At 36.1% G+C, this 22369-nt stretch overlaps 1 protein-coding gene across 1 annotated transcript; it reads right to left on the reverse strand.

Moving 5' to 3' along the window:
* Nucleotides 1-12870: 12870 nt before the first annotated feature.
* LOC141626924 (CRS2-associated factor 2, mitochondrial-like) lies at nucleotides 12871-16589 on the reverse strand. Its single transcript, XM_074440497.1, has 5 exons — nucleotides 16093-16589; nucleotides 14231-14366; nucleotides 13901-14126; nucleotides 13404-13531; nucleotides 12871-13327 (listed from the first exon to the last, which is right to left on the reverse strand). The coding sequence occupies exons 1-3, from the start codon at nucleotides 16184-16186 to the stop codon at nucleotides 14090-14092; spliced, it is 267 nt and encodes an 88-aa protein (XP_074296598.1). The 5' UTR covers nucleotides 16187-16589; the 3' UTR covers nucleotides 12871-13327; nucleotides 13404-13531; nucleotides 13901-14089.
* Nucleotides 16590-22369: the final 5780 nt, after the last annotated feature.

The following is a 22369-nucleotide window of genomic DNA, read 5'->3' on the forward strand; positions in this document are numbered from 1 at the left end:
AAGACCAAAAATAAGGAAATTTAATTTCTTTCCTAATTGATTTCATTTTAGATTGATTTCTAGCATAATCAAAGGGTATATCTTAGATCGTCTTGGGTGCAACTAATAGGTGAATATCAATTTTGATATTGTTCTTAGGCCAATTTTGCAAGGACCCGAGGTTAATTCTAAATCTTTTTTACTTATGCTTATGTATTTTATTTTATGACCATAGATCATCTTTATTATATCGTTATAATCTTTCATGTTAAAGGGAAGTATACAGATTATTTCCCACAAGTGGTATCAGAGCCTTTGGCTACGATTTTAATTTTGATGATTTTCATAAAATTTGTATGTAAACGATCAGATTTTCGAGAAGAAAAAAAATATTAGGGTTTCGGTTTTTTTTTTTTTGGATCGAATTTTTTTGTGCCGTTTTTTTTTTCTATTTGATGATAGTTCTTCCATTCTATTTTTCATATTATAGTTTATAATCAGTTAAAATTATCATATGAAGAATTGGTAGTTTTTGATTTAATGCAGATTAAGTTAAAATCAAATGGAATCGTCATGTTTATGATTAAAAGATTGTTTTTGCTATATAAATTTTGGCATATAAATTAATCATGTTAATTATTTCATATGCTAATCATGTTCTAATAGCAAAGGTAAACAATTGATCATCAAATCTTGTTTTAGGGCATAATTGCCGCAAAAAAAAAAAAGAAAAAAAAAAGGAGGCTGCGTTTTTTTTTTAGGGTTTACGAAAAAAAATTTTTTTTTTTTTTTTGTTGATTTTTGGTAAACCGAGTAGAAGAAGAAAAAAAAAAAGAATAAAAAAAAATTTAGGAAAGTTTTTTTTGCCTTTAGCCGAAAAATAGAGAATATTTTTTTTTTGGAAAGTTTTTTTTTCCCTTGTTTTTCCTATTTACCGAATTAGAATAGGAAAAGAGTTTTTTTTTTATTTTTAGCCGTGACTAATAAAAAAAAAAAAATCGTTTTGTTTTTAGCCGAGACAAATTTAAAGAATTGGATATTATTTTTTTTTGGCCAATTAGTTATTGTGAATCGGTTCACAATTTGATGATACCGAGTTATTTTAAAGCAGTTTAAAATTTTTGACGGATAGAATTCATATTACAAGTATAATATGGATTAAGTATGAAATTAATGTGATTAAATTGCGGAATTGTCACTTAATTTAATTTAAAAAGGTGGTTTGGATAAATTAATCAACATAATTTATTTATCGTATTATGTATGTTTAATTTATTTTTAGTTGATGCTTTTAATTATGTTGAATGAATCGAATGAATGAATTTTATTTACGTATTTAATTTTGCAATCGGTTGTAATTTGTAATACTTAGTGTGGCCTTAGTCAATTATGTTTTCGTAATGAAGGAAACATGATTTTTATGTAATTATGAGATCTCGAATCTCCTTTATTTTAGTTTTGGGTTTTGAAATTAGAATGTAATTAATAGGTCAATTATGTAATTTTAATTATTGTAATTTCAAAGAAGACTAAAGATGAAGATTCAAGCTCACTCCCGCTACATGGATCAAGATGGAACATCAACACAAGCTTCTCGGGTCCAAGGATGGATTCCAAACTTGTATTTATTGTTCATTTTGATAGGATAAGCCACACTAGGACTTTTACTGTTTTTTTTTTTTTACGTTTTTCATTTTATTGCTTTTCATTCACATGCTAGTAATTGCATCATATTCCGCCTAAAACCAAACCACCTACTACTAAATTGCATGAAAATTGACTCATATAGGTTGTATGTTAGTTTTCATGGACATGCGAGATGTCACGATCTTTAAGCCATCACCTTAGTTTAAATCATTCTCGCATGCTAGATTATAGTTCACTTAAAATGAATTAAAAAGTTGATGGGATCTTCCTCTAAAACGGAAATTGAGATTAGTCTTTATAAGGGCAAACATCTATGAATCCCTTCTTCGTCGGTAGGCCTAATATGACCCCTTCTACGTTGGGTAAGTAGTTGTGTTGACTTAGTTTACCTCAACATTATAGTCCGAAGAGTTTCTCGTGATTATGATGGACTAAAGATAGTATTTAAAGAAATTTATCGACCAAGAATTCTAACGGTAGAATTAGCTAAAAGGTTAGCTTATCAATCTCTGAGAAAATTGAGTCTTGGGGTCATTTATATAATTCTTGAGGGAGGTCAATTGTATAAATGTTTTTGAGTCTTCGCGTTATGACATTAGTTCATTAGACTTAAAATAAAACGATGCATGCTTATTATTTTATTCTTCTTTCGTAGTGTAGAACACGCTTATTATCAATAATCTTTATTACAACAAATGGTGGAAATAACGCAATCCCAATGCCTAGTGCCACACTAGATCGTTCGTCCTGGCTTAAAATGTTCATGGACCAAATGAATCGGTCCACTCGATGAAGAATGATGGGTCCAATTTTGCGGATCGGGAGGCGGCACTACGGAATGTCGCCCTCGCGACGGTAAGCTCGGGTATTTAATCGAGCCAATACGGTCAACCAGGCCCAAATGCAGGAGCCAACGAGTCACTCGCTTATAGTGATTTCGTTATGGAAGCAGGTGCGATAAAGAACGTATTCATCTTTGCAATGGAAACCAATCTGCAGAGACGCTTCATTGCCCAAGGTGCAAACAAGATTTTCACCACGCTCACTAATGAGTTCTCAAAGGCACCGAGAATCATCACATATGAGCATACTTGTCGCTTCTTTGATGCGAAACTCCAAAAGGCCAACCGGTTAGCCCACACATTCTTAACATGATTGAGAATGTCGAGAAAGCGGAGTCACCGAATTGTAGAATCGGTGAGAGCATTGTCATTGACCGAATGCTTCATTCTCTTCACGATGGTTTTGCCCTTTTTAGGGCGAACTACTACCTGAATGACTTGAAAAAGAGTCCTCATGAGCTACACTCCCTTCTCGTACAGACCGAGAAGGATATGAAATTGAGTGGGAGCATGAAGCAGAATGTTCTCACGATTCACAACAAGAGTAAAGGTAAGGGCAAGGCTCATGGCGACCTAGCTGTAGGTAAGCCAAAGTTTAAAAAGCCAGGAAATGGTAAGAGTGCGCCGGGTGAGACTAGTGGCTCACGGGGCAAGACAAAGAGCAAGGGCGGTGACATAGAGTGCCACCATTGTCACAAGACTGGACATTGGAGGAGGAACTGTCCCGTCTCCCGTGAGGACATCAAAGCGGTAGCCGTGTCGCTCCTGTTGGTATGTCATCTTATATTCATATGATTGAGATTAACCATGCAAGTTTCGAATTTGGGTACTAGATACTGGTTGTGGTTCTCATCTGTGTAATCATTTGCAGGGCCTAAAGAACATCATACCTCTCGAAAAAAGTGATGTGGACCTGCGAGTCGGGAATGGAGCACGAGTAGTCTTTGCCTCGAAGGGAACATATGTAATCCAACTCCCTAGTGGTTTTGAGTTATCATTAAATAACTGTTACTATGTACCCAGTTTATCTAAGAACATTATTTCTGTTTCCGTACTTGCTAAAGACGGTTTTACATTTTCAATAAAGGATAATAGTTGTATTTTCTCTTTTAATGAAATGATTTATGGCAAAGCAGTTTCTATGAATGGAATTTATATCTTAGATCAAACCACGGAAGTATTACACATGAATAATAAGAAATTAATGGTTGGTGACAAAGATCAAACCTATCTATGGCATTGTCGAATGGGACACATAAATGAGAAACGCGTAAAGAAACTCGTCGATAATGGGACTATTCCCTCATTCGGATTTTCTGCATATGGCACGTGTGAATCATGTCTCATTGGCAAGATGACTCGAATTTCCTTCGAAGGTGTTGGAATGCGCGCTAGTGACCTATTAGGACTCATACATACGGACGTATATGGACCTATGTCAATTACCGCTAGAGATGGCTATAGATATTTTATCACTTTCACGGACGATTTGAGTAGATACGGATATGTCTACTTAATGAAGCATAAAAGTGAGTCCTTTGAGAAATTCAAGGAATACCAGAATAGGGTACAGAACCAACTGGGTAGAAAGATTAAAGCACTCCGTTCAGATCGGGGTGGCAAATATCTTTCAAATGAGTTTGATCAACACCGAAAGAGCGTGGAATCGCTCTACGATTAACTCCACCTGGAACACCTCAATTAAATGGTGTGTCCGAACGGAGAAATCGAACCTTACTTGATATGGTTCGATCCATGATGAGTCACACGGTAGTGCCTCATTCATTATGGGGTTATGCTCTTTGTGTTGCTCTTATACATAACCGAAATCCGTCTAAAGCTGTCGACAAGACTCCATATGAAATGTGGAAGGGAACGGTACCTAAGTTGTCCTTTATTCGGGTTTGGGGCTGCGAGGCTTATGTCAAGTGGAGACACGAGGATAAGCTCGGCCCGCGATCGGTCAAGACATACTTTATAGGTTATCCAAAAGGAACATTTGGTCATTACTTCTATTCGCCAACCGAACATCGAGTATTTGTTGCGGCTAGTGCGACGTTCTTAGAGAAAGAATTTCTCGAGAACAAGTCGAGTAATAGAACCTTCGAGCTGTCGGAGATTCCAGAACCAACAACCGAGGAACAGATGGAGGAAGCGTACCTCCAACCGATGATACGATTAATATTCGAGGAACCTAGGAGGTCGGGTAGAGACTCTCATCCTCCGGACAGATACATTGGTATGGTCGAGGAGAATGATGTTTTACTTCTAGAAAGTAATGAACCCGCAACCTATAAAGGTGCTATGGCCTGTTTCGACTCAAAGCTATGGCTCGAAGCCATGCAATTCGAGATGGACTCCATGTATGAGAATAACGTATGGGATCTAGTTGATTTACCTAATAAGGTAAAACCTCTACAGTGCAAATGGCTTTATAAAATAAAGCGTTCAGCAAGACGCGCAACCAGATATCTATAAGGCACGACTTGTGGCAAAAGGTTTCACTCAAGTGCAAGGATTGCATTATGATGAGATTTTTGCACCTGTAGTCATGCTACGTTCCATTCGGATAATCTTAGCGATTGCCGCATTTCATGATTATGAGATTTGGCAAATGGATGTGAAAACCGCCTTCTTAAACGGGTATTTGGAGGAAGAGTTGTACATGGTGCAACCCGAAGGTTTCATAGATCCTAAACATCCTAAGAAAGTATGCAAGCTTAAGCGTTCCATTTATGGACTTAAGCAAGCTTCTCGGAGTTGGAATCATCGTTTCGACCAAGTGATAAAAGAGTATGGTTTCACTCGATCGGCCGAAGAACCATGCTTATATATCAAGTCGAGTGGGAGCAAGATTGTATTCTTGATATTGTATGTCGATGACATACACTTGATTGGGAATGACATTCCTCTCCTTTCTTCGGTTAAAGAATGGTTGAAGAACCATTTCCAGATAAAAGATCTGGGTGAGGCACAACGTATTTTGGGAATCCGTATCTACCAAGATAGATCACGACGGACGTTATCACTTAGTTAGGAGTCTTATCTAGATAAGGTTCTTGAGAGGTTCAGCATGACCAACTCCAAGAAGGGGAACCTTCCTATGACGACTGGGATGCAGTTGAGCAAGTCTCAGTCACCCACGATGCCTGAAGTAATTGAGCGCATGAGTCGTGTTCCTTATGCTTCTGCAATAGGATCGATCATGTATGCCATGATATGCACACGTCCAGACGTGGTATATGCATTGAGTATGACGAGTCGGTACCAAAAGACTCCAGGTGAAACACACTGGATAACAGTCAAAAATATCCTCAAGTACCTACGGAGGACTAAGGATTGGGTATTGACTTATGGAGGCGATACTAAGCTATGCGTAACCGGTTACGCAGATGCTAGCTTCCAAACGGATCGAGACGATTCAAAATCTCAGTCCGGGTTCGTCTTCACTCTTAATGGTGCTTTGCGGTCGGTGGAAGAGTTCCAAACGAGTGTTGTAGCAGATTCTACTATCGAATCCGAGTACTATGCCGCTTCGGAGGCGCAAAGGAAGCGTTATGGATGCGTCAATTCTTACAAGGGCTTTCGGTAGTTCCTAGTTCGAATGACCCGATCACCATCTATTGTGACAATAGAGGTGCCATCTTCCAGGCTAAGGAGCCAAAGTCTAGCAACAAATCTAGACATGTACTACGGAAGGCTCACCTGATCCGTGATTACGTGGAGCAAGAAGAGATAGTGATTGACAAGATTGCGACGGATGATAACATCGCAGATCCTCTCACCAAACCGTTGAATTATGATAAACATGTAGGGCATGTTAATTCCATGGGAATTAAACATGTTCCTAAGTTGTAGTACTTGATTATGGATTTGATACATTATCTTTTTCATATATTATTTATAACTTCATCGTTTTATATATATAATATTTTGTTTTTCATGTGGATTGTACTGACAACATTGAACGCCACAAAGTGAACTGAATTACATTATATTTGTTTTTGTTTGTAATCGCCAATGTGAGCTGATAACTCCGGCTATTATATTGTGCAGTCGATTGATGGTGGTTCAACGAGCCATAAGTTAAACGGTTGACTAATCGATCACAGATACGAGATTATGACGATACCTCGTAGGACAATTTTTATTTGTGACAACGTAATGGAGTCCTAAATGTTCTATAACATTCGGTGCCAGGTCGTGGATAGGACATCTATTGTGTACCTAGAGTCGATTCTTTTGACTATCAACTGTCTCTTGAGATTAAGGCAGTTTTTGGGTGACTTTGGTTTCTTTCTCACGGTCTCTACCGTGAATCGGGGCTAAAGTAGATTTTTCGGATCATTTCATACTGTGCTTACATCCGCAAGATTTGAGTTAAGGAAAATATCCATCCCTTATCGGTATAGTTATTTCTCGGGGCCACTCGAGGAGTTGTAATCGAAATGCATGGCCATGCTCGAATGTTGATTCGTTTATCAGTTAAGTTACTCTCTAGTCGGGAAAACCACTCTTGATATCGATCACTTGTAAAATACGACCTTTGTGAATTCGGATTTGCAAATTGTTTTACATTGAGTGGGAGAAATTTTAAAGGATATGAGAATCGGTTATCGCACATACACTTGTGAGGACAAGTGGGAGTTTGTTGAGCTTGTGTCCTCCACAAATTAGTGTGATAACATTTGTAAATCTCTTACAGTTCACAAGGGTATACTTCGTATATTTAATCAGTTGATTAACGTTTACCTAATAACGGTTGACTTGCTAGAAAGTTTGACGTTATTATCATACAGATGGCGGTGATCAACTGGTCCCTAAAGGTCACACCTATAGGACGTATTTGAGAAATGTGGTTATAGAAATATAATTACATTGATGCCCAAAATGACTAAAAAGTTAATAAATGTGTTGATGAGATAATTATTTAATGAAAATTAAATAATATTAAGTTGAGACGAATTAACTGTCAATTCGTAAATTAAATATAATAAGTTATATTTAATTAAATATATATAAAGGTTAGTTTGAAAGAATTAATCTGTTAATTCGTAATTAAATATAATCAGTTGTATTTAATATCAACAAGTTGAATGTGTCATAGTGGTAATAGTGAGGGTACACAAGCCAAGAGGTCATGGGTTCGATCCTCGCTAGATGACAATTTAACACACTTTATATATTTTTGGAAAGACCAAAAATAAGGAAATTTAATTCCTTATTTTCGGATCACATTGGCCGAAATTAGGAGATATAAATCTTTCCTAATTGATTTCGGATTTCGGTCTATATAAAAAGAAAGGTGGAGAATTATTTCTAACCTAATTCTTTTTCTGACCGAGCCTCCTCTTTCTCATCACAAAACAGAAAGACAATAAAATTTTACAGAAAATTTTAGATTGATTTCTAGCATAATCAAAGGGTATATCTTAGATCGTCTTGGGTGCAACTAATAGGTGAATATCAATTTTGATATTGTTCTTAGGCCAATTTTGCAAGGACCCGAGGTTAATTCTAAATCTTTTTACTTATGCTTATGTATTTTATTTTATGACCATAGATCATCTTTATTATATCGTTATAATCCTTCATGTTAAAGGGAAGTATACAGATTATTTCCCACAAACTAGACTATAGAGGGTAGACTATAGTCTCCCCACGCGCGCGCCGCCGCTGCCGTCCGTCCGGCTCGGCTCGTGTTCGTGACACGATTCCGCAATCAATACAGAATTCATTACACGATTTATGACTATTAATCCCAGAATCAATGGCATTCATTTTTATGACTGTTGGAGGAGCCTCTTGTTTACTATATAAACCTTCTTCCTCCTCAGTTTTACATACACAGAAAAACACAATACTTCTCCTTCTCTATCTCGTCATTCTTATACTATCAATATTGAGAACAGTTCCCGCTTCCGTCTTTGGTGTGCAACATTGTGCTGAAGGAGGCGTTAACCATGGAATCGGTGACCACGGAACCCAAGGAGCACCTGTGTGGGGGTCTAGGGATGTCAATGGAGCGGGGTGGGTGCGGAGGAGGGGTAACCCACACCCGCCCCGCGAGTCTATAATGCGTACCCACACCCGCCCCACGACCCGCGGCGGGTTGAACTTTTCAAACCCGTCCCCGCCCCGCGGGGAACCGTTGACCCGCCAAATTACCTATCTCCTCATAAACAATTTTTAAAAATATAAATCTAAAATCTAAAATATACTAGTCGTACTACTTATACAAATAAGTTTTCGCAAAATATACATTCAATTAACTAGTACACAAGTTTTTCAAACCATGAAAGAGTTTTACAAACAATGAAACGCATGTCCAAAGTAAACAAAGCTACTTGATCAAATTAACAGAGCTTCACTCATTGTTCCCTCAAATCATCTAAAGCTCCGTTAGCATTCTTACCAAGTATAATTGGTTTGAGCTTTTTATCCTCTTGTTATAATTTTCTTTTATTATTATAGTATAATTACTACTACTTATTATAGGTGGGTTGGTGATTTGGAGATGAGTGAGGCGGGTATAAGCGGAGCGGGGACATGCGGAGCGGGGCGGGCGGGGTGGGTGGGTGTGAGGCCGGGTGGGTATGGGGCGGGTTTCATGTGATACCCATCCCCGTCCCACGACCCGCGACGAATGATACTTTTGAAACCCATCCCCGCCCCATGACCCGTCAAATCATTACCCGCGCCCGCCCCAAGTTGGGCGGGTGCGGAGCGAGACCCGCCAAAACCCGCCCCACTGACATCCCTATGGGGGTCTAACTGATTTAGGGCAGTGTCTTACACGGCGTCTCGATTAAGGGTCGTTTCGGATCAGTTAAGTTCTATTTCTTTCATGTAAAATTGCTTCATATCTACATAGTATAAAAGCCGAGTTTTTCTTTGATTTCCTATTGGCCGATGAGTTTTAGAAAATTGGTTGCATATGGGCCCCCCCATATTTTATGTACCATTTAATTACTGTCTCCTCCCTTAACTCAACTCAACGTAAAAATTACAAATACTATGATTTTATTTTATGATTTCATTGATCATATTTATTTCATTGATCAACTTGATAAAATATACGACAAAATTATGAACATAAAAAAAATTACAAATTACAAATAAAATATTAACCAAAGTATAGACTGTCGAATGTTTATAATTTCTGCAGTTTATAAAATATCATTTTGATCAGAGTAATAATTTAATTTTGTTAATAGTATTCCATGTAATTAAAAAAATATATTCTAAACAAAAATAACAGAAAAATATCAAATAAATTTAAAAGATGTAAAACAAGTATTCTTAATTTTAAGAGCAGGAAAATATCACGAATTTTTATTTTAAAAAATTATTATTGATATAGAAATAAATCAGAAAAGGAAATCATTTCTTTGGAGAAAAAGAAGTGTCAGAGAACAATAAACACAAAAAAGGTAAAAAAAAAAATACTTACAAAAACATAAATAATTAAAGACAACAATATAAATACAAAAATAAAAAATTTAAAAACATGAAAAACATGTCATAAAAACTTGAGATTAGTAAAAAAAAAAATTATTTAACTAATAATTTAAAACTAAAAAATACCGTAAAAAAATATTGCATGCAATACAGGAAAAAAAAAAGGAACATGGATTAAACTAAAAAAAATCAATAGTAAAAAATACTAGAAGCTCGATCTTTGTTATTATACAGAATTAAAACTGAAAATGTCGCCATATGATGTATGAATTAAATTTGTAAAAGCAGATTTGAAATGAACGCTTCGATTTAAGGTCGAAAACTTTAATATGGTGAATGGTAGGGAAGAGTGAAATGTAGGGAAAAGGGGCGATAGGATGAGATTGAGAGTGAAGAGGTAGGGTAAGAGAGACAGAGCCACAAAAACACTCCAGTTTGGGTATTTTTGGTTTTGTAGAGAAGAGAAAGTGACGGTAAGATGAGTGTTTAGGTGAAGTGGGTTTTTAAATTAGAGTATTTTTGCTATTTGCAATGAGATTATGAGTCAAAACATTTTATAAGATTTGTCTAAGAAAATTAGTGGGCCGGGCATAATTTTTTATGTTTAGGTTCTGTTTTCTATGGAGTATAATACGTGGGCCGGGTATAATAGTTTATTCACTAACTCTTGCTTAAGACGGGTATTATCCGTCTTAAACTTAAAACGAGTCAAATGCTACCCCATGGTGGTAATAAAGACAAAATTTTTGGCATTTTTTAGGCAATAAGTGGGGGTGATTTAACATGTATAATCTGACTCGGCATAAGTTTAAGACGAATAATGTCCGTCCTAAATGAGAATTTGTGTAGTTAAGTAGTCGGTTCTCAATTTTGCTTTTACTATTTAAATGGGACCTAAATTTTAAATTTTTTTACAGATCAAATTAGACCAAGCAAACATGTCGATTAGGCCAGATGCAGAACATGTCATTTTAGGTTGATCTCGAGTTTGACAAAAAATGTATCATATCGAGTCATTTCAGATTTAAGTCGTTCCCGCCTATTATTATCAACTTAGTTATAAAAAGTGGTCAATAATAAACATTTCGAGTCACACTATAGATCGGGTCATTCAAGTTACGAGTTAAACTCGGGTCTTCTGTTCAAGTGTCAAACCGGGTATGAGTAGGCTCATTCGGGCCAGTACCCATTAATTTAAACTGGCAATCAGTTTAATAATAAAAAAATAATATATTAATTCAATATTTGTAATTTTATTAGATAATAGGGAGTATATATTATGTACGTTGGATGTTATTAATTTTCTAAGTTATAATTATGTGAAATTTTATTTCTAATATGTGTGTGTTTAGTCAAATTGTTGAATATTTAATCCCGTGCAATTTTTGCATGGGTTTAAAACTAGTATAACATAAAGCTCATCTCACCATTCTTCTTAAACCTTGTAATAAAAATCACTATTTTTTTGAAAAACAAGATCAATTCATTAATAAATCGCCAAACGGCACTTACAAGAGATAGGTATAATCGAAAACAACAGATTTAATAGAAGCCAAAGGACAAATTTCTCTCGTAAAACTAGGGATCTCAAAATATGATATGACAGTTCGACTCGTCCTTGTTTGAGTTGTATCGCTATCTTCATCTAGCTTTTCAAGGGGATCCTTGTTTCATTCATTGATGGAGAAAATTTACCTTTTATCGGCACCATAGATCAAAACAAAACCCTAGAATGATATAAAGAACAGAAAAAACTTTGAAATTGGAGACAGACAAACGGATCTCACCAAAAGGGAGACTTTTATTAATTGATTCATAAATTTTCATACTAATAATTGATAAATAAATCTTTTATGAGGCTTACCATCGATTAATGGTCGATGGAAGCCCTGAATCTGATTGTTGGAAGCTATGGTTTTTAGAGAGAAAAAAGGGGCAATATAAAACTCCTAAACAAGACTAACCGAGTAACCGTTAGTTGACTTTTACTCCAAGTTTATAACGGATCCGTTATAAAGTTAACATGAATATATTTAAACGTCCTAAAGCAAATTGGTATTTTGGTCTCTTACAAATTACAAACAGATCCAGTTAGGCTGATTTATATCGACGACGTTTTAGTAAATATCGACGACGTTTTTAAAAAAAAAAAGACGATAACTGCCCTTCCACAAATCCAACACTTTCTCTTTCTAAAAAATTTCCTCTCAAATTCAACAAAAAATCTACTAAATTAAAAAAATAACCAACAACAATAATTAACAACACGATGGATCCCGAATCACCGGTACTTAAACAACTTAATCGCTTCATTATTTGGATAATTTTTTTTTTGCGCACCGTTAAATCTATTCGATAATTAATTTACGTCACTTATTGACTTAGTAATAACAAACATTGCAATTTTTCTGCGTAAATCTGAAATTTCTACCCCCAAGGTTGAACCATGGACCAAACTTTGAGATCTGACGTTCAGCCATGGACCAAACATTGGAAACCAACGTTTGCCATGGTCTAAACGTGGGAAATCAATGTTAGCCATGGTCCAAACGTTGGAATCCCACGTTTGGCCACATAATTTTTTTATTTTTTAAAAAAAATTTAAAAAAAAAAAAAAAATCACCAAGGCCAAACTTGGGATTCCAACGTTTGGACCATGGCCAACGTTGGTTTCCCAAGTTTGGACCATGGCAAACGTTGGTTTTCAACGTTTGGTCCATGGTCGATTGTTAAATCTCAACATTTAGTCCATGAGCTAGTTCATTTTTTTAAAAAACCGTGTTTAATACGTTTATTTGCCGATTTTTTAAAATTATTTATGTTTTCTAGTCGATGTGCATTAATTTCTAACATTTTTTAATTGGTTTAATGCAGATGAGAGATCGAAATGTAGTTGGTTTTTAATAGAATTTGAGAGAAAATTGTTTAGAGAGAGAAAAAATAGTGTAATTATGCAAAGGGCATTATTGTCTTTTGGAATGAAAACGTCGACGATATTTACTAAAACGTCGACGATATTTACAAATCGGTAATTTTATTCAAGAAGTAGAGTACATTTCTTGATATTTGTTCCTTACATAAATGGTATTCCTGAATTTGAGGAAATACTCGGTACTATTTATCAATCGACTTATTTTCGCATTATACATAGGACACCGTAAATGCATTTCTTTGGGTCTGCCACAGGTGAAGTGAGAAGTGCAGCACAGGGTGGCTTGGTGGGACTTGCATATCCGATGGATGCGCTTCACCAAGATTCAGGTTTAACGACGAAACCAAGTTATTTACGTACTGTCGAGTTCCTCTAAGCAGCTAGCTTGATCGTTAAGGTCTCTCTTTCCCCTCCAAAGTATAATTTGCTCATCTTTGAACAAGATTGGAATGCAAGGTCCCAAATCCTGTACTCATTTAACAGCTTTAACGTCTAAACCAAACCTGATTACACAATGAAGAAATTTAGAAAAAGAAATTTACCCTTGGCTTAACACCAATCCTTTTGCAGTCACTGGTTCCGACATGGGTGCAATCCAATCTCACCATCTCTTCAGTTTGGAAGGCATCCCTCACTTTTTGCACCACATTCAAATACACCCCATTCCGAGCTAAACGAATAGCATGATTCAATCAGAAACACAATCCCAAATGACAATTGCAGCGTCTATGATTGTATTTAGTTGAGTAGGTAGCTTTTTACTGTTCTCAATTATAATGGATAGAGCAAAATGGTTTAGTTCACTCATAAAGTTCCTTTTACTAAAGAGGTGATACTGTGATATTCATTGACACAATTCTTGACCCAACTTCATTATGGGTCAGTAGGGCACGACTTCTTTGTTTTAAAACACGGGTAATAAAACTGTATACATCCGATCCACCTACCTCCCCATTTATAAGTGTTAATGAAGTACATTGAGGAAACGACATTGATAATTTTGTAAAGCATTCTCATTCACCAGAAAGAAGTAACTTACTGAGTTTCATGAGTGGGGGAGAGTGCAAACCCCGGTTTCTAAACTCTTTGGTTTCTTCAAAAGTCAAGCCCTCAGCCACATTTTGTACAAGCTTGGGATATATCGGAGCACGAGGCTTCCAGAGCATTAAAGGAACCAGAGGTCGATTTTTGGAATCATAGTGTCTACCCCGATACAGAAGTAGAATATTTAGATGACGATAGATAACTTTCCCACCCGATTTGTCCTGCATAGAGATAAAAAAAATGAACACGTGAATCACAATGACGAATTTTGATAACTCTGACATAAAAAAGAGGCAGCTAAGAGCCAAAGATAATACAGCCACACATTAATATTTCAAGATGAAAGCAAACATTGTCCATATCAAGAGTTGGTAACCCCAAGCATTTGATTCTCACAGCCTCAGCCCTACGCCAATGATTGTGAATGTCATCCAGCATGTTATGCGTAACTCCATCCTTCCCTGGCCAAAGATAAAAAGAAGAGACCATTCTCAGTAAATCTAAACGACACTATATTAATGATTCATAAAACACGAGACAAGCTTATTGGGCAAGGACTATGAAAAGAATTATGATGGTAACTACAATATACACCCTACGTCTGGATCATTTGTTTACCTTAAAATACCCTTCACAAGGTTTATGGAAGTAAACAAATGATTGGGCCGGAAGGACCGAAGGAGTATAATGGTAAGAGTTCAAGACTAATGGTAACTGGTTGCCTGATACCCAGAATCCTAGGTGAATAATACTCCGTCTCTCGTAGTTCTGCTGTGTACGACACCACTCCTTTTCCCACTTTTTCGTTAAGAAGGCAATCATTCAGTATGAAATATGTATATTTATCAGGGAATTTCAAAGATGGAAATCATTTTTTTCCCTTTTTGCATTATATCTCTTACATCAGTTACATGACCTGATTTATGATGGTACTATGGCAAGAAACAAATACTGGTGTCATCTCCTCCTAATTTCGTAATCCTAAACAGTAAGCTTAGATCTTTATTTCACCTGTTACTAGTAGTACAAAATTACTAGTTTATTATACCTACCTGCTCATACACTTTCCTCTTCCCTTCTTCTGGATACTAAAAGAGGGTGGGGAATAGCCAATCATGTTCCCTCCCAAGTATTTCCTACGTTAGAAAATGTATCCCTCCGTTAACCTCGGACCGCAGTTGCTAGCCAAACAAGGGATTTTGTCCCCTTTCTTTCCCTCCAAATCCTTCCATTTAAAGACAGTCTTAGTTTAAAAAAGTGCGCCTTGGATGAGGCACTAGCCAAAACGCCTCGGTCCATTTTAGGTGCGCCTTTTTAGACAAGGGTCACCTAACAAGGCTAACTAGTACGCACTTTCCGTATCTTTTAGACAAGGCTCACCATTTGTTTTCTCCATTATTCCTAACTTTACTCCTTGACATGTTAGCCTACTTGAAAACTCCTAAAAAGGCTATTGTTGCCCAAAATTTTATTTGGAAAGTACAAATTTGTTATCAAAATTAGGGTGCCTCACGTCCAAAAGACGCGCGCCTTTGCATTGGGCTTCTTTGCCTTGGGCCCTTAGCGCATCGGCACGCCTTGCGCATCTTCAAACTATGATCTAAACAAAGCCTTCAACGTTTACATCTACGCATCTGAAATATTGATTGCCGTGTTATTTCCATAGCCCGAGAATGCAACATTCTTATTAATTTTTTATATTCAACCTTGAATACATAACTATTCATAGAGCCATATTGCCTAAACTCGATGATTTTGTCAGTAGCAGGTTGTCGCCCCCTATTTGGTTACAGGCATAGGTCAATAGAAAACAGGAAAGGCTGCCCACGTCCGATCACCCGTCCATTACCCCCCATTGACTCTTTTTAGGCATCAGGGTTACAATGATTAATGAATCGCCAAAACACCCTCAAGATGCTATCTATAGACTAGCTAATAGCTAGTCAAAGCTCAATGCTTTTACCACTTTTGATTTACAAACCTAAAAAGAATAGACCTTACCAAGGAAATGACTGAATCAGGTCAATAAATTGATAAAGCAATTGAAACACAGAGATAACCTCAAAAATAATTGCAGCAAGACAACTGAGACGGGCATTCAACAGCAAATCAGCAATGACAAATTGACAACCTTGAGAAAGAATAAAGGCAGCATTCAACTAGTATTAGTGTAAAACCGAGACTTACCAATGTTAATCTGTCGGTTGCAATCACTATGCCGATACTTTTCAACAAGCAAATCAACCTCTTCCTCAGTCAACGCCGCACCCAACACCGTCATTTTCTCCTCCTCCCACTTCACCCTCACTGAATCATCCCAATCCTCGACCGGAGCGCTCGTGCCGGTCCATTTCCGCTCAAGCCTTCCCGGACCGAACGGGGAAAACCTGGGCCTTCACGGAAGCTGATGGGCTTTATTGACGGGTCGGACTCTGAGTATGAGTACTGGAAGTCAAAGGGCAGGTCTGACTTAACGGGAATGTGAGGGCCATTTTGGGGATTTTGTGTTGGTTGTTTGGGATTTGGGGGGTTTTGTAGGAGAGAAAAAGGAAGGTCTTCGTCAAAGGAGAGAGAGTGAGAAGAGAAGGTTTGGAGAGTGACACGACGTCGTAGTGATGATGAGAGACGTAGCATTGGGTTTGGAGGTTGAAGATGAAGTTACTTCCGAGTGATGGGTCTTAAGATGTAACTATGGGCTGTGGCCTCTGTCATGAACATAAGATTCGGTCGTGTTAAATATCGTCAACACTTTTATGTCGTCGATTGATAGTAGTGTTTTGTGTTGGTCTAAAAGGGTGATCTTACTACCCTCGTGTCTTTTAATATGGGTCTTTAAGTATGCTTTTCCTAGTATTTGGTAATCGGGTATGATGTGGTAACTTGTGTGTTTTACCTCGGGTTGACAATTGATCTTAATGCACGGAACCCGAGGGTCAAAGAAGACCTTTCAAAGGTCAAGACAAGACACAAGCGGCTCACATGTAGCCTAAAATCCAGCTGGGAGAAGTAGGAGTGAAGATTAGAAGAAATGAGAACATTTGAAGAGGTCTAGCTCTTGGAAATTAGAAGTCCAAAAATGCGAGCCTAGGCGCAGGCTGCGCAAACATGGTGCGCAGCTGCGCACGATTGCGCAGGCAAGAACATCTTTGGCGCATGCTGCGCAGCCTGCGCAGCTCTGTTATACGGGGCTTTCTAATCTCCTTTTGGGCTTCTTAAGTGGAAATCTTTTTAGGTTTTCGTGAAATCCTATATATACCCAAGAATTTGAAGACCTGAATCTATCATCCACCATCATATCATCTCATCTAATCTCATATTTAGGGTTTTAATCTTGTAATAATTTAGAGACAATTTCAAGTTGTAAGCTTTCCTTATTGTTTTGGGTTTTGAAGACTATGGAAGGCTAAATCCTTCCTTATTTGGTGCAATTCATCCAAAGTCTCCAACTTTGGTATTGTAAGACTCTTTTAATCTCTTTTTATTTATCTAATGATCTTTCCTTATGCTTAATTCTTATGTTGAGTAGATGAATGTTAGAATTGATCACTCTTGCATCTTGTTTACCCAACTATTGCAAATTTTAGAGAAATGGTTTAATTTATCTATGATTATTTGGAACAAGCTTGTTGTATGTTGATTTGGTTTAAAGGACTCATGCAATAAGTAGGAAATTTCATGTCTTTTCTCATTTGTATGGTTTAATCTTGTGAGAATTGATCCTAGCTTCTTGTCTTGGCACAACTCTTAATGCTCATGTTTGATTTGCACTCATGGTTTAATGAATTGTTGATTAAACTTGAAGGACATACTTGGATGGTTTAATTTGTGTATGTTAACATCTTGACTTGAAAGTATTGGGTTGATAATAAGAGGAGAGCTATAAAAGAGTCAAACTTTACTATTGTTGGATAATAAGGAAGAATTGCACCAAGTCCTCTTAAATATTGAATCATATTACTCACCAAGTGTTTGTTGTATTGCTTGTTAGACAAAGATTGCAATTTTACTTTGTTTCATGTTACCAATCAACTCAAAACCCCCCCTTTATCTATGTTTATCGATTGTTGGTCATTGTTGATAACCATTGTTTGTTTATAACCTTGTCTTTAGTAGTCAATAGTTTACAATTCAAGTTTTTAGCTTAAAAGCCCTTCTCTTGGGACCGACCCTTACTTGCACTATATTGCTTTATCCATTAGAGTAATCTAGAATATAGTTTGGCTTATAAATTGTTAATTTGGTAGTTTGGTTCTAGCATTTAACGACCTAGTTTTATTCACTATCAAATTTTGGCGCCGTTGCCGAGGAAGGGCAATATAGCTAGAACTTGAGTTTGTGAATTTATGCTTAGTTGTTTTTATACTCCTCTTGTTGTTAAAAGTAAGTGGAAGTTCTAATTTGTTTTGTGTAGTGTCAAGGTTTATGTTTAATTCTCCACAAGGTGGTGATTTTACTCCCGTTGAAGAGGATTCATTCGGAGCATACTCTTGGTTATTTACTAACCCGTGGTATCAAAGACCACCTAGGGAAGCCGAAGTTGAAGAAGAACCACTTTCGGTAGACCCTATTGAAGTACAATATCCTAAAATGGCGAACGATAATAGAACCATTCGGGAGATAAGGGCAAGAAACTATGATGAACAACCATTATGCATCACATACCCTCCTTTGGGAGCAAATGCCAACTTTGAACTCAAGGGTTTTTTCATTCACAACTTACCCAAATTCCATGGGCAAGCGGGGAATGATCCTAACCGACACTTATCGGAGTTTCACATGATGTGTGAAGGAGCAATTCCAAATGGGGTGACGGAGGACCAATTCAAGCTTCGTGCCTTTCCGTTTTCCTTGATGGATGCGGCTAAGGACTGGCTTTTCTATCTTACTCCGGGTCCATAAGTACTTGGAAAGAAATTAAAGCGGCCTTCCTTGAGAAATTCTATCCCGACTCACGCCACAACCGTGCAAAAAAGGCAATTACCACAATAGAGCAAGACCATGGGGAAATCATGTATGAATATTGGGAAAGATTTAAGAGGTTGGTGGCTCAATGCCCATACCATGGGTTGAGTGAGGATGACCTTCTTGTTAACTTTTATAAAGGTTTAGGCCAAGAAGATCAAAGGATGGTCAATTTTGCTACCGGGGGAGGTTTGGAGAATTATTCCATAGCGGATGCTAAGGAAATCATTGAGAGGCTTGCCTTAACCACAAGAAATTATGGTAGAAGTCAAAGGGGATCAAGAAATGCATCTTCAATGGGAACCTCCTCCTCATCTACTCAAAATCTTGAGCAAAGTGTGAATCACCTAACTCACCTAGTGAAGAACATGATGGTGAACAATCCAAACAAGGATGGGCGTCAAAGGAATCAAGTGGAATGCAACTATTGCCAAGGTCCTCATTTGGAGGAAGCTTGCCCCATTATGATTGAAGAAGGAATTGGGGTGGAAAATGTAAGTGCAATGGGTTATGGGAATTACAATGCTAGGAATCCTTCCGGTGGGGGTGTTGGAGCTTGTGTCCTCCACAAATTAGTGTGATAACATTTGTAAATCTCTTACAGGTTCACAAGGGCATATTTCGTATTTTATCAGTTGATTAACGATTACCTAATAACGGTTGGCTTGCTAGAAAGTTTGACGTTATTATCATACTGATGGCGGTGATCAACTGGTCCCTAAAGGTCACACCTAAAGGATGTGTTTGAGAGATGTGATTATGGAAATGTAATCACATTGATGCCTTATATGACTAAACAGTTAGTCAATGTGTTGATGAGACGATTATTTAATGCCGATTAAATAATATTAGCTGAGACGAATTAATCACAATTCGTAAATTGAATATAATAAGTTATATTTAATTAATGTATATAATGTTAGTTTGGACGAATTAATATGTTAATTCGTAATTAAATGTAATCCGTTACATTTAATTAGCAAATTGTAAATATGCGATATTTATAATTAAAGTATATATTATACGATATTGTCATAATAAATTATTATTGACCCATATTAATAAATAAACTGCAAGCTGTTGTGTGTAGACTAGTTAATACGGAATAAAATAAATGACAATTTAATTATACACTTTATATACATTTTGTAAAATACCAAAATAAGAAGATTTAATTGCATTATTTTGGTAGGTGACAAAAACCGAAAATAAGAAGAAATATCCTCTTATTGTTTCGGTTGTATTGGGCCAAAATTAGGACAGTAAAAATCTCCCCATTCACTTCTCTTTTTCGGTTAGAATAAGAGGAGTAGGGAGCTCATTTTTCTACCCTAATGATTCTAACCTAATCTTGCCTCTCATCAAAAACACAAAAACCCGAAAAACCCTAAAAATTTACAGAAAATTGGGGATCGATTCTAGCAAGAAGCAAAGGGCATATATCATATCATCTTGGGTACAACTGATAGGTGAATATCATTGCGATATTGTTCTTAGGCCAATTTTGCTAGGACCGAAGGTTGTTTCTTAATTCTCGACTATTTTGTTTATGTAATTTATTTTATGACTAGTTATCATCATAATAAATTCGTTATAATCCTTATAAATAAAGGGATGCATACAGATAATTCCTACAAGTGGTATCAGAGCCAAGACCACGAATTTTATTTTGATGATTTTCATAATTTGAATTTAAACAATAGAATTTCGAGAAAGAAAAAAAAAATTCGGCTGTTATAAAAAAAAGAAATTGCCGTAAGTTTTTTTTTTTTTTTTTTTTTTTTTTATGACGATTGGTTTTTGTTTTTTTTGTTGCTGATTTGTTTCCATTTTGATTTTTCATATTGTTGTTTTAATTAGTTAAAATGATTATATGATGAATTTGTAGATGTTTGATTTAATGAAGATTAAATTATAATGTAAATGGAAATCGTGTAGTTGTTGATGATAAATTGTTTTTGCTATATTGTTTTTGGCATAAATGGTTCTAAATTGTTGTTTAGAATCATGTTTCATAAATTTACATGTTTAAATTATAAGGTGAATATGCCAATCTTGTTAATAGCAACAATAAATGATTTTGTTCATCAATATCAAGTTTTTTGCAATTTAGGGCATTATGTCGCAAAGAAAAAAAAGGTTTTTGTTTTTGTTTTGTGGAAATGCCGAAACAATAAAAAAAAAACAAGGGGCTGTTTTGTTTTTTTGTTCCAGCCGAGAGGAAGAAAGAATTTTTTTTTTCGTTTTTAGATATGCCAAGGGCATTTGAGAAAAAAAAAGGGTTTTCTGTTTTTCCACATGCCGTGAGCAAAGAAAAAAAAAGAAAAAAAAACTGTTTTTTTTTTATTTCCCTGTTTTGCCGAGACCCAAAAGAAAAAAAAAAGGATTTTTGTTCTTGTTTGTTTTGGCCAATATTGATTATACATTAAATTAATAATGTATGATTAATTGTTGTGAAGAAGTTCACAATTTTAGATACCTAATTATTTTAAAAAAGTTGAAAATAATGTTGGATTAAATTCATATTACAAGTTTAATGTGAATTAAGATTAAATTTATATTGAGTAATTGAGGAATTGGCACTTAATTTGATCATTTAAATAGGTGGCTTGGGAAATTAATCTACATAATTAAGGAATTATGTCTTGCATGTTTAATTTATTTAGTTGATGTATTTTTTTTAGTTGAATGAATCGTTGAATGAATTTATTTACGTATTTTTGCAATCGGTTGTAATTTGTAATACCTAGTGTGGCCTTAGTCAAATTATGTTTTCGTAATGATGGAAACATAATTTTTAATGTAATTTGAGATCTCGTATCTCCGTTTGGTTTTCTTTATTTATTACGATTTTGAAATTAGAATGTAAATAGGTTTATTATGTAATTTTTAAATTGTAATTTTTGAGAAGACTAAAGATGGAGATTGGAGCTCACTCCCGCTACATGGATCAAGATGGAACATCAAGACAACCTTCTCGGGTCCAAGGATGGATTCCAAAGTTGTATTTATGTTCATTTTGATAGATAGGCCACACTAGGACTTTTTATTGTTTTTACGTTTTCGTTCCTATTGCTTTTCATTCACATGATAGTTTATGCATCATTTTCCGCCTAAACCAAACCACCTACTAAAATGCATGAAAATTGACTCATATAGATTGTATGTTAGTTTTCATAGACATACAGATGTCACACAGTTTAAGCCATCACCTTAGTTTATTCATTCACGCATGCTATATATTAGTTCACTTAAAATGAATTAAAATGAAGATGATGGGATCTTCCTCTAAAACGGAAATTGAGACTAGTCTTTATAAGGGCAAACAACTATGAATCCCTTCTTCGCCGGTAGGCATAATATGACCCCTTCTACGTTGGCTAAGTAGTTTGTGTTGACTTAGTTTATCTCAACATTATAGTCCGAAGAGTTTCTCGTGATTATGATGGACTAAAGATAGAATTTACAGAAATTTATCGACCAAGAATTCTAACAGTAGAAT

Source organism: Silene latifolia, chromosome Y (genome assembly GCF_048544455.1).
Source record: "Silene latifolia isolate original U9 population chromosome Y, ASM4854445v1, whole genome shotgun sequence".
NCBI classification, from domain to species: domain Eukaryota; kingdom Viridiplantae; phylum Streptophyta; class Magnoliopsida; order Caryophyllales; family Caryophyllaceae; genus Silene; species Silene latifolia.

Coding starts and splice junctions, on each gene's coding strand:
- LOC141626924 (XM_074440497.1), bottom strand. CDS start 16,186: ATGACGGTGTTGGGTGCGGCGTTGACTGAGGAAGAGGTTGATTTGCTT. Junction 14,367..16,092: donor CAACCGACAGATTAACATTG/GTAAGTCTCGGT, acceptor ATCTTTGGCCAG/GGAAGGATGGAGTTACGCAT. Junction 14,127..14,230: donor TTTCATCTTGAAATATTAAT/GTGTGGCTGTAT, acceptor ATCTCTATGCAG/GACAAATCGGGTGGGAAAGT.